The 13,271-nt window shown below is 35.0% G+C and overlaps 1 protein-coding gene across 2 annotated transcripts; it reads left to right on the top strand.

The window, feature by feature from the left end:
• Window positions 1–4,126: 4,126 nt before the first annotated feature.
• Window positions 4,127–12,700, top strand: LOC127863252 (uncharacterized). Of its 2 annotated transcripts, none has more exons than XM_052402650.1 (4): window positions 4,127–4,656; window positions 5,375–7,077; window positions 11,713–11,830; window positions 12,237–12,700. In XM_052402650.1, exons 2-4 carry the CDS (start codon window positions 5,388–5,390, stop codon window positions 12,244–12,246), a joined length of 1,818 nt encoding a protein of 605 aa, XP_052258610.1. In that variant the 5' UTR covers window positions 4,127–4,656; window positions 5,375–5,387; the 3' UTR covers window positions 12,247–12,700. The 2 variants fall into 2 exon arrangements, with proteins under 2 accessions (XP_052258610.1, XP_052258611.1); XM_052402651.1 differs by lacking the exon at window positions 4,127–4,656 and adding an exon at window positions 5,027–5,255.
• Window positions 12,701–13,271: the final 571 nt, after the last annotated feature.

A 13,271-nucleotide genomic window follows, 5' to 3' on the forward strand; every position in this document is an offset into this window, starting at 1 on the left:
TATAACAAGTGATGTAAACGTAAGGACAAAACCGATTTTGCAATAGAAATCAAACCAGACTGTCATTGTTGAATGGAAATTTTTAAGTATTTCATAATTAGTTTTCGTACTGGAATGGGTTCAAATAGATACAAGAATCTCCCACTTACTGTTATATTTCCATAAAACAAGTGAAGTAAACGTAAGAACAAAAATGATTTTGCAATAGGAATCAAAACAAACGTATGTACGTTGTTCAATATTAATGTCGCTTTGTTTGCTATTGACATGGTCTTGGTCCACAATTAATGTATTACGAAACACGATACAGCACGTTTTCTCGTGTTTGAAATTTTAAAATTAGAGCGGAATTGAAATAAGTCAACTATAATTTGACTATTCTTCACATCGTCCGAGTTATACCAATTACCCGTATGACATTGTTGGCTTTGGCTCGATAATGGCACGATAAAGGTTTGCGTTTAACAACAACGTATCGATGTTTTTAAATCCCTGTAGAAACTGCCCTCCCTGAATCCGTTTGCTTTTAAGGCTGCATAGATCTTAATTAACAAAATAATATAAAAAAGTTGAGCAATAAAACAAACCGCTAAATACACATATAAATGCCTTACCGTCTTGGTAACACTACAGTCTTCTTGCCATTGTGTATGTTCAGAAAGGAGCAACATGTAACATGCCTTAACACAAGGCTCGCGGAAGGTTACACGACTTGTTCTCTGTATACTGTTAAAGAGTTAAATTGTTCTCAAATTCACCTTTAACTTGCACATCCCATATGCAATAGTATGCGAGATTTAAACAACGGGATCTAGATATAAGGTTTCTATGATTGGACTTTCCATGTATTACGATAAGTTAATTCCTTAATATTTTAAATTTTATTTCAAACCAGTTATCTTAGTACAGATGACATCCATTTCTAAATATAAGTTCAAAATCGTCGGTATAAGGTATTGTTGTATGCAGCCTCAGTTTCAACTTCGGACTAAACGGAAACCATTATTTATTTAAAGAAACGAAGACCTTCACCTTGACCCTATTCATCCCATACAGTGAAGTGAACTGTTTATATTGTAGTATACAGTCATATAGCTATTTCGAATACTAACTAGACTGTTTGTTTTTTCTCTTAAAGATGAAGTATATCTTTTTATTACAATACGTACGCTGACGTGTTGTCAATCTCAAATGCGCATGAATCCTCTACAAGATAAGTATTGATGCAAAGCATTAAAGGGCGTCGGGAATTTCAGTGTAAAAGGCACTCAATGCAGTTACATGGAACGATTTTTTTTCTACTGTAAATATTAATATATTGGCCGATTATTTTAAACAAAATAGAAAAAGGTACTGGTATAACCATTATCTATGATTTTGTGTTATAACCCCCAAATAACCATTATCTATGATGTTGTGTTATAACCCTAAATAACCATTATCTATGATTTTGTGTTGTAACCCCCACATAGTTCATAGTTCATTTTATTATGCCCCCCTTCGAAGAAGAGGGGGTATATTGCTTTGCACATGTCGGTCGGTCGGTCGGTCCGTCCACCAGGTGGTTTCCGGATGATAACTCAAGAACGCTTGGGCCTAGGATCATGAAACTTCATAGGTACATTGATCATGACTCGCAGATGACCCCTATTGATTTTGAGGCCACTAGGTCAAAGGTCAAGGTCACGGTGACCCGAAATAGTAAAATGGTTTCCAGACGATTACTCAAGAACGTTTAGGCCTAGGATCATGAAACTTGATAGGTAGATTAATCATGACTCGCAGAAGACCCCTATTGATTTTCAGGTCACTAGGTCAAAGGTCAAGGTCACAGTGACCCGAAATAGTAAAATGGTTTCCGGATGATAACTCAAGAATGCTTATGCCTAGGATCATGAAACTTCGTAGGTAGATTGATAATGGCTGGCAGATGACCCCTATTGATTTTCAGGTCACTAGGTCAAAGGTCAAGGTCACGGTGACCCGAAATAGTAAAATGGTTTCCGGATGATAACTCAAGAACGCTTATGCCTAGGATCATGAAACTTGATAGGTAGATTGATCATGACTCGCAGATGACCCCTATTGATTCTTAGGTCACTATATCAAAGGTCAAGGTCACCTGAAATAGTAAAATGGTTTCCGGATGATAACTCAAGAACGCTAATGGCTACGATCATGAAACTTCATAGGTACATTGATCATGACTCGCAGATGACCCCTATTGATTTTGAGGTTACTAGGTCAAAGGTCAAGGTCATGGTGACCCGAAATAGTAAAATGGTTTCCGGATGATAACTCAAGAACGCTTATGCCTAGGATCATGAAACTTCATAGGTACATTGATCATGACTGGCAGATGACCCCTATTGATTTTCAAGTCACTAGGTCAAAGGTCAAGGTCACGGTGACCTGAAATAGTAAAATGGTTTCCTGATGATAACTCAAGAACGCTTATGGCTAGGATCATGAAACTTCATAGGTACATTGATCATGACTGGCAGATGACCCCTATTGATTTTCAGGTCACTAGGTCAAAGGTCAAGGTCACAGTGACAAAAAACGTATTCACACAATGGCTGTCACTACAACGGAGAGCCCATATGGGGGGCATGCATTTTTTACAAACAGACCTTGTTTACATTGGTTTCCTTTTTTTACTGGCATCCCTGTGCAGTTTTCATTAATGGAACAGAACTGTGTAGGTTTTAAAAAATCTGCTTCATCTTGTAAGCGTCATTTCATATTTTTCTAAACTTCAAGGGGAAATGATTCTGAACTTATTCTTACGTTGCTCATTTACGATAGGGGTTGAGTACTTATTGATATGAAAACACTGTAAAAGTTTTAATATGTTTACGAACCCCCCCCCCCCTCACCCTCTCACACGTATATTTCCTGGGCATAATACAAACAAAAAATGGTTACAATAAAACAGCATATTTATTTAAACTAAAATGTCTACATCAAAACAAAAGTTAACATAAAACACAAATAAAGTATTTTGATTCTACTGGGGCTCGAACCTTGGGCCTCTCACATGTGAAGCGAGCGTGTAACCACTACACTACGGAACCGCTTGAAAAATCACCTTCTAACTAAGATATTAATAAGCTATTAATAGTCGGTTTAAATGTAAACCTGGAAGTTTAAACGCTGGATAGTGAGCGGGGTTAAAGGTCCATACCAAAGGGTCCATACCACTGGCAAGATATGGGTCAGGCCTGCGGCCTTCTATATGTGGTTCTTAAAAAAAAACAACCTGTAGGAGGACTTGATAGTAATGAGACTGGGGTGCTGTGATGGTGCTCCTCATTGATAAGCGGCTGCTTCCTTCATCAAGACTCATTATTACAATTAATAATACGTGTCGCGCTTCACGCTCTATAGCGCCTTTATTAGTAACTAGGTGGTTGCTAGGATAGTGGAACAAGGAAGTTTTGTTTTTATACAAAACCAGAAAGTTTCACCGGTTCGCGTATTTGCCCAGTCCCTGTGATCTTTCCCCTGTGATCAGTTATTAATTAAAACAATTAGCTTTGCATTATTGGCAATAAATGTTGTAGTAAATGTAATAGGCACAAAGCAGTACTTATTTACCCTAATTTACACAAAAAATCACCACTATGCAAGATATTCTGACAACAAAAATATATACATTGATCCGTAAAATAACTTCACCTCCCATAAGCGAAAAAAAAAACGTATTACATACTAGTCGCCGCACTTCAGTGCGACGCCAATAATGTGACGCTAAAGTAAAAGACATAGGCTCCCCAATTAACAGCATGTTTCCAATATTACTGTCGTATAGTGTCAACTATTTCAGCTCGTTATTCTCCCTTTAGTAGCAATAACATCATAGCGACAGAGTCAAATTACTAAACCCAGTTGTGTTTTTTAACCGACCACGTACAATGTACACTTCTCTTTATTAACACTCAACACACGCACTGCACCGTAACATCAGTTGCAATTTTATAGACTAAAACGGCTCATGTTATGAACACGATCTAAATTTAATTAACCGATTGTAGTTCGTTGATTTAACTGGCAGGATAAAGTGAGAAGGTCGATGATATGTTGACCATGTTCATTAATTTGCGTGTAATTTAACTGGTAAAATATGGATGTCTTTATTTTCTGCAAATACGTTGAATATCAGTTTATCTGCGGGAGTTTTTGGTCATGTTTGTGCTTGTCTTAAACCGTACATTTTCTGTCATCGGATACTATGGTGTAAAATCGCCATGTTCTATTTGCGATCAAAATATAGTTACAACATTATTTTATCTTAACATAATTTAAGGTAATTACATTGTAATATTGAACATATGAAGTTACTGTGAAGCGTTATCAGAAACACGTGTACATACTGTGAAATTTTAACATGGACGCGTGTATCTTTTAATCACACATGACCTACATTTTCAAATGTAATTGAACGGACCTTTTCACAGATTTTGGCATTTATTGAAGTTTGTCATTAAATGCTTTATATTGATAAATGTAAACATTAGATCTAAAAAGCTCCAGTAAAGAAAATCAGAATAAATTTAAAGAAATAAACAAAAGTAACCCCTAACTGGTCTCGAACCACTGACCCCTGAAGTAAAAGTCTAATGCGTAGACCACTCGGTCATTCGTGCTCATACGGTGAGTGATGTATTTGATACATTATGTAAGCAATTCTCGGTGTGTCACAAAATATTACGACAACAACATAACTTTCCCAATTATTCTATCGTTTCGCGTTGCAACGCTATCATTTTCGAATTTGAAATCGTCAAAAGATGCCTATAATGGATCTTTTAGAGCATGGTTAATGTTCAGTATTACTGTTTCCAACACAAATATCATAACTACAACGAAAATTTGCGAATCTGTAACAAGTTTTTCAATTTTGTCAATTTACAAAACGTTAAAAGGTCCCTTTAAGTACCGAACTTAATGGCGATTAATGGCGGACAATCTTTCTCTATTTTCCGAAAATGGTGAAACCAGACGTATACAGTAGTGCGTTCAGTTACAGCGAACGTTCGCCAATGATCGTTCGTTTCAGATTCGGTCTAAATAAAGGATTGGTTTCGCTTGCGAACTACCTCCCAAGAGGGTTCTCTTCGGTTCGCGAACTATAGCGAACGTTCGCTGTAACTGAACGTACTACAGGTTTTTTGTATGCTTGCGTGACTTGGCTATTTTCAGAAAACGGACTTTTTGATTTTCAGAAAACGGACTTTGTGTGTTATTTATTCGTAGGAATTTGCGAATTCTATTTAATATTTTAATGGTTGAATTGCGCAAAAGTGGAGTTTAATGTATTCATATAGGAAACTTAGGACTATTGTGTATCTGTACGTCATGTCTGTTTCAGTTTAATAGTAACAATGGCAGAATTATCAACAGAACAAGATGCCATAAATGACGTGAATGCAACAAACACGACAGACACTAATTTGCCAAACGAAGTCGCTAGTAAAGGAAAAGATGAAGGAACATACGAAAGTGAAGGAGACCCAGCGCTTAACTTCAAAGAATCATTAAAACCGGAAGAAGAATTAGTTTGTCAGCCATGTAAAGATGAGGGTAAAGTCCTTGTCGCAGACGGATTCTGTGTGACGTGCGGTGAACATCTTTGTGAAATGTTTTTCAAATATCACACCGTACCAAGACTCTACCGCAATCATATTCTACAAGAAAAACACGAGATGCCAAGAGAAATCTCTACTAAGAACGCTTGTTTGAAACCATGCCAAATGTGCACTTTTCACGATCATGAACTGCTTGTGTCGTTTTGTAACGACCACGAAATGCTGTGTTGCAATAAATGTATCGAACTTACGCATCAATTGTGTAATGATGTCGAGAGCATAGAATCGAAATGCGATAGTATGGAAGAGGATGAAGAACTACAGTCGTTCCTTGACGGAATTAATAATTTGAAAACAGACTTTGAGGAAACGAGATCAAAAGCACTGCGAAACAAAGAGGAGGTTGAATGGTACTATGAGCAGGCAGTGCATGCTTTTGCACAATGCATTGACACGAACCGTCAAGCCGACCAGGAAAAATTGACACAGATAGTGGGTGATTGCGACAAGGTAATACTACGGTTAAGTGATGCGATTCAAGAAATGAACGCCGCGCGTGAGAATCAAAAACACAATGAACTTTTTATCAAAATAACTTTATTGAAGAAACATAAAGAGATAATAAACACGAATATGACCGTGTTGAATTCAAAGAATAATTACGATCGATATTTTTTCCTATCAATTAAAACTGCACGATTGTTTGGGCAGGTTTTACGAATGTCAGTACCTGCAGACACTTTAGAACTCATTGGGACCGATTGTCATCAATTAATATTGTTTCCAAAGCAGAGACTGCTTATTATAAGCTCCTCAACTGTTACACTTTTGAATTATAGCACGAAAGAACGAAACCAGTTTGCTAGTTTGAATGATGCACAATCATTCATTCATTGTACTGAAAAAGAAATTTTAATCTTTGTGCCAAAGTCCGAATATTGGCAGATCACGAATGTGAAAAACAATGGTATTACCAATTTCAAACAGGACTTTAATATTAAAATTATTTCAACTAAGACGAGCTATGGTCTAATACTTTATAATGGGGAAACGTTCACAGCTTTTTGTACCAAAGAGATTGATGAAGTTGCTGTTGTAGAATTAGACGGAAATGGAAATGTTAAACGATCTGTTAATGACAATATTTCAACTCTGATGACAAATGGAGTCCGCTTTATTGAACAGCCAGAGGGAGGAGTCTATGACGAGGAAAATGACGTAATGTTCATCACAGATTATCGAAAGGACTCGGTGTTTAAGATGACCAAAGACGGAGAATGTCACTGCATAGTGATTTCCGAAAGACTTGCCGGCCCTAAGGGAATCGCTGTTTGTCGTGATGGAACATTAATGGTGTGTTGTACACTGACCAAATGTGTTGTCAAAGTCACAAAAGACGGAGAGATTTACAGTTTCATTGGTCCTCTGACGTTCGAACCATTTGCCTTGGCGTATGATAAAGAGAACGCGTTGTTGTGCGTTGGCGGTGAGGGGAAAGAGATTCATGCATTTTATGCGTAAACCGCATTTCTTTATTTGCACGATTTTTGGTTTCAATACATTTATATAAAAATTAAAGTTTGATAATTAATAATTAATAAACTGCATTTTTATAAGATATGATTTCACCTTTTAGACATCTTTTCTCGTTTGTCACGCATTTTAATGCTTTAAAAATCATTACATATATGATGTTTATTTTTGATTGTGTGTGAGTTTTGTGTAAGATATCTACGTTTGTTTTAATTTCTGAAGAAGAAAATATGAAACAAAGGTGATAGTGTCCTTCATTAACCATGGTAAATAATTAGTTCTGATTCCGATGAGATCAATTAATTGATATATACTGTATTAAAGTTGAAATAAGACATGACACATTTTATGGCTCTATTACATTTTTTTTAAATTTCATGCATGCATAATTAGTTTAATATAAAGCTACAGAATCGTGCTAAATATAAACACATTTCTTATTTGATCCGTATCTTGTAATAACATAAAGTGCTTCGTCTAGTTTCAGTATACATGTTAATACTTTTCTTTAATGTATCAATTGCGCTATATATATATATATATATATATATATATATATATATATATATATATATATATATATATATATATATATATATATATATATATATATATATATATATATATATATATATATATATATATATATAGTGGTTTACTTAGTTTTGTCATTTTAGTAATGATATTGTATATGTGTTTTTTTCTTCAGTTTTGTATTTTTGTATGACTTAGACTTTTCAGTATTGTATAATTAAGAATTGAAGCGTGATATCGGTGGCGAAACCATGTGTGAACAACAAGTTAAACATTACCAACATTAATCTTACACTGACCTTATTGCATGAACATTTTAAAGGTTGTTAATTTCGTACTGGTATCGGTTCAAAAAGATAAAATAATGAATGTCCCAATTGCTGTTATGCTGCCATATAACTCGTGAGGTAAACGCATGAACAAGAACGAGTGTGTGACGGGTATGAAAACAAATATTTTTAAAGTGTCTCTCGACATAAAGTAGGCTTTGTTTGCTAATGATATCGTGGCGACATTGTATTGATCTACAGTTCATGGTCGATCCTTTAGAGAGATGATACTCTACGTTTCGTTCCGTTTGAAATTTTGACAATACAGCGAAATCGGAAAAAGTCAACTATCAGTTGAGTAGACTGCTTATTGAGTAATCCGAACTTAAGTAATATCTCATTTGTCGACGTTGGCTTCGGCGTAATGCCTTGTTTAAGATTGCGTTCACAAGCACCGTATCCATGTTTTAACGACCTTGTAAAATCTCATGATGTAGCATTGCTTGCATAGAGATCTAGCTTGGAATTTCATTAGGGGCAAATTGGTTGTAGATCATGTTCTATGTAAACAAAATAAGTATACATTGTTCCTTCTTTCTTACTCGCTCTACCCTGCCTGAATTCGTTTGCGTTTATAATTGCTAAAAGTTCCATAAATCGACCCGAAAATCCATATCCATCTCGTAAATCATTATCCAAAATCATCGAACGCGATCGTCAATCAAACAGTCGATGCCAAGAAGCTACGCGGGCTACTTTTAATCCCACCTGAGCACACAGAGCTAATGGGGAGCATCAGGTATACCGTGATTTTCGTCGTCCGTAAGTGCGTGCGCAAATATTTTCTTCTAACGACTTCGTCTCATTAACCCCTCCAAAGATTTTAAGGAAACTTCACAGGAATGATCCTAAGGTGAAACGCCCACAAAGTCCCTCAATTGTTCCGAAGCATATGTAGGTCACCACAGCTAAACATAGCTTATAAAAAGGGCTTCTAACATAAGTTGTGTGCCATCATCTAGTGGTCCTCTTAGACGTTTGTTCAAAACATGTCTCTGGGATCAAAACTGGCAAGTCCCTAGGGATACCATAATTTATATGCATCTATAGAGTAAATAACTTTTAAAATCTTATTCTTGGAACCCAAGGGTAAGGTGTAAAATACGTCTGACATCGTATGGTGGTCCTCTCCTAAGGTTGTTTGAATTATGCCCCCCTGGGATCTAAATTGTTCCCACCCAAGGGGTTACTGGTTTTTTAATATTAATAGTAAACAATCAAAGTTATTTCACAAGCATCACACACCATGCGCATAACAGTTTAGTTTGAAAATGTCTTTGGTAATATACCTGATTTTGTTATATATTTTAAAGTCACAAAAGACGGACAGATTTACAGCTTTATTGGTCCTCGAACTCGAAGTACGAACCAGTTGCCTTGGCGTATGATAAGGAGAACGCGTTGTTGTACGTAGGCGGTGAGGGGAATGAAATTCATGCATTTTATGCGTAAACCGCATTTCTTGTTTGCATGATTTTTGGTTTCAATACATTAATATATTATCATGAAGTTTGATAATTCGCACAGGATTAATACTAGTACCCTGTTTTTCAGGAAGTATTGATACCATTGGATATGACAAGACTAGTCGTTTCAGACCTCAGTTATACATTTCGTTAGAAATCGAGCATTTAACGCCCATGTACAGTAAAGGTATTATTAATAGTTGTATTTAATGTAAATAGGAAAAGGACTAGCATGTTATGAAAGATTGATATGGATAATTGTTAAACTGAGCATCCTTATTTGAACGCAGAGAATATCATATACACTAATAACAATGTGGTGGGGCGCGCATTCCAACATCCCGCAGATTTCAGGACTGGAGGGTTTTTGAATAGCAAACCAATAGCAAGTATACTGTTATTACGATTTGCTTTTGAAAAATGGGAATAGTTTTCTCCAACGAAGATAAAACACATACAAGTGTGAAAAAAGTATTTATATTTAAAGAACAAATCATTATAAAAACTATTGATGTGATATGAGTGCAAATTCGCGAAGAGCTTTTTTGTTGTATTTGCTTAAAACATTTTTATGTATATAAGGGCAGTAACTTAGGGATGTGATTCATTCATGACTTTATGGTTGTGTCCCTTAAATGAAAATAAAAGTGATGCCACAATATGCGATAAATAGCGGATGAGTACGTAGGCGGATTGGCGCTTTTCTCCATTACTTTGCTCGATCATTAATGTACCCTTTGAGAATGTTTACATGTTACGTTATATGTTTAATATATTAAAACTGATATTAAACTTATACATAAAAGGTTAAGTCTAAAATCAAATTAGCTTCACGTTGAATCCCTTCATTTTTTACACACATAACACATTGTGTACAAAGAATATTTTATTAAACAGAACTGTTTAATACAAAATGAAAACTGCGCACAATTTTTATATTGTATGATATTTTAATTCAGTGAAGCACTACGGGCAACGTGTAAGCAGTTGTTTTGGACATTTCTGATTTTCATCTAAGATTTTCCAGTTCAACTGATATCCTTATTGTTCTCTACCGGTGAAATGGTTTGCGCTCTGTCTGTCAGTCAGTCAGTCTGTCTGTCACACTTTTCTGGATCCTGCTATAACTTTAAAAGTTCTTCATATTTTTTCATGAAACTTGAAACATGGATAGATGGCAATAGGGATATTATGCACGTCATTTCATTTTGTTCCTAGGTCAAGAATTCTGGTTGCTATGGCAATAAATAAAAAAATACAAAAAAATACTGACAATTGTGGAGATTCACCGGTAGGGGACAATATTGCTTGGCAATCTCTTGCTTTACTATTGTTTTCGCCAAATTAAGCATTCGATGTCGAGTTCAGCAAAGGCGGCTATCATTAAGGTGCAAGGCCTGGCCAGGATGAAAACGGGCAATATTAAGTCTTTCTCGAAAACTTCCCCATCTTGTCGCGGTCGGATATCAGCTGCATTCTGTTCAATGAAACCGAGTGTGTATTAAAATGACACATTAGAACGATTATTTTTCATGGAAAAAGTGGTCGCTTAACATGAGTGATAATAATGTAAGGATACATAGTGAATCTATAACATTTAATGGGCATAGATTCAAGGTGCCTGTACCACTTGACTTTTTCGGCTATGTGTGGGACAATCGGGTGTCAACAAACCATCGCTTCAGGTTCAGGCAACGTTTTTAATAATTTATTCATTAATTCAAAACCATTTAAAAAAAAAAACAGAGACGAGAGCCCGGTCATTGTCAAAATACACAACTGTGTTAAGTTTGCGCAAAACTAATTTAGTATTTTTTCCAAAAAGTGCAACCGCGCGTTTGAAATGACAGGAATTGAAATGCTATGTGTGGTATATTTTTTATTCGATCAACCAAAACGTTCATTATAATATTGGCGAAGGTTTAAAAAATAGTGCGGACATTGTAATTCTTCATAGAGAAGCTACATACATTGTATGTTTGCATAAATACTTCTGATTCGGAGTGTGTGCTTAAAAATGCAATAATGCTATGTGTGGGGCACGTTTTTGAAATGCTATGTGTGGTATACAAACTAAACTAGAGAATCGAAAGATTGACCTAAACATCAATAATATTATGTCTGTCTAAATAACAAAAGTTGGTCAATAAAACATTGTTGGTACTGTTTTGCGTGCTTAAAATAAGATAATCACGACGTTCATGTTACTCAAAATTATCATGATTGTCGATAATTTTTATTCATACTTTTTACTTGTAGAATGCCATTTGTTTGGGAACAGTGTGGTAGAGAGGTCAAAACAAAGTCGGGAATATCCAAACACAAAGCCACCCACGCACGGGATGGAAAATATTTCTGTTGCGGCAAACCTTTTCTTGTGAGTTTCAATAAAATTGATTGTTACAAAATGTTAAATTTTCAGTGAATTGTTACTTCCAACTAAGGCACTTGTTTAATACACAAAATCGTAAGGATTGTTTGTGCAAGGTGTCATGTGAATATAATTGTAACAAAATTACAAAAAGTGTTATTGAAATTATGGTTGTGTGCTTTTTATCAGGAATGTGTAAGCATATTAGACCGTAACGAGAGTTATTAAATAAGCATAAAGAGATAATACAGCATTATTTAAACAAACAGACAAAAGGGTCAATAACTTATTTTTCTTTAAAATCATGTATTCGTATCTAAATCCTATTGAGCTATCTTATATTACGCATGATAATTATTTTATTTTTTTTTAAGTTTTACAGTTTATTTCATGTGTATTTTGTTCTTTTCAGGGAGATTTAAGTATTTTTGGAAGCACCTTCAAGAGACGTACTGATATCTTGATCAATGAAAAGTTGTCATATATAGTTAATGTTCAAAAGTTTAAAAGACTGTTTGTTTTGTTACCAGATGGTGCAAGTATTGCAAAGAAAACAATCAAAGTAAACATTAAATACACATTTGACAATTCAACAAATTGAACAACATGTATTGTTTATTACTTGGTGCGGTGGTAACAAGATCTTGCAGCCCCTTTCATAACCGGGTCGAATGAGTATTTTCATTAAACATCTTACGCTATTTTCAGTTATTCAGATTTCATTTGAAATTGAGCTCATTAAGTATTAATACAATTAAATATGTTTGTTGGTATAATAAACACCCAAAGCCAAGACGTTTTTGCGATGATCATTTGTTACGAGTTAATTAGATCATTTATATGTTTGTATTGCAAGATTTGTTACTTTGTGAATACTGATGTACTTCTTTATGTACTCGGTGCTTTAATTTCTATTGTAACATATGCATGCTGGTTATAAAGCAATGTTATTATTAATGAAGTGTTTATTTGATATACTTAAGATATTCATATGGAGATGATATTGGAAACTAAATGAACTTAATAGACCACAAACAATCATCATTGGATTTATATTGTTATTTGTTATGAAACAATTGTTTTATAAACATATATACTCAGATTTCATATTCATCTAATCACTTTCATTTATAACATAGATACAAAACACATAAATATACACAAATATCAATACATACACTTTGCTTTGATTATGCCAAGATACATATTAAATGGTATGTTTGCATAATTAGTTGAAATAGCTTTCCGTAAACATCACAGAATGAAGTTGGGTCCGTCTCTGTCACTGTGGTTTTGATAATAAACTTGCCGCATAACACCTTCCGTGTGGTTTGATGGTGTTCATCTAATTCTAACACAGCTTCGCGCCTTAAGGCGTTACTAATCCTTCGACTAATCCTTGTCAAGTCTGAAAAACAACAGAAGAAAAACCCATTTTAAAGCAAGT

The sequence above is a fragment of the Dreissena polymorpha genome, unplaced genomic scaffold (assembly GCF_020536995.1).
Source record: "Dreissena polymorpha isolate Duluth1 unplaced genomic scaffold, UMN_Dpol_1.0 chrUn003, whole genome shotgun sequence".
Classification (NCBI taxonomy): Eukaryota; Metazoa; Mollusca; class Bivalvia; order Myida; family Dreissenidae; genus Dreissena; species Dreissena polymorpha.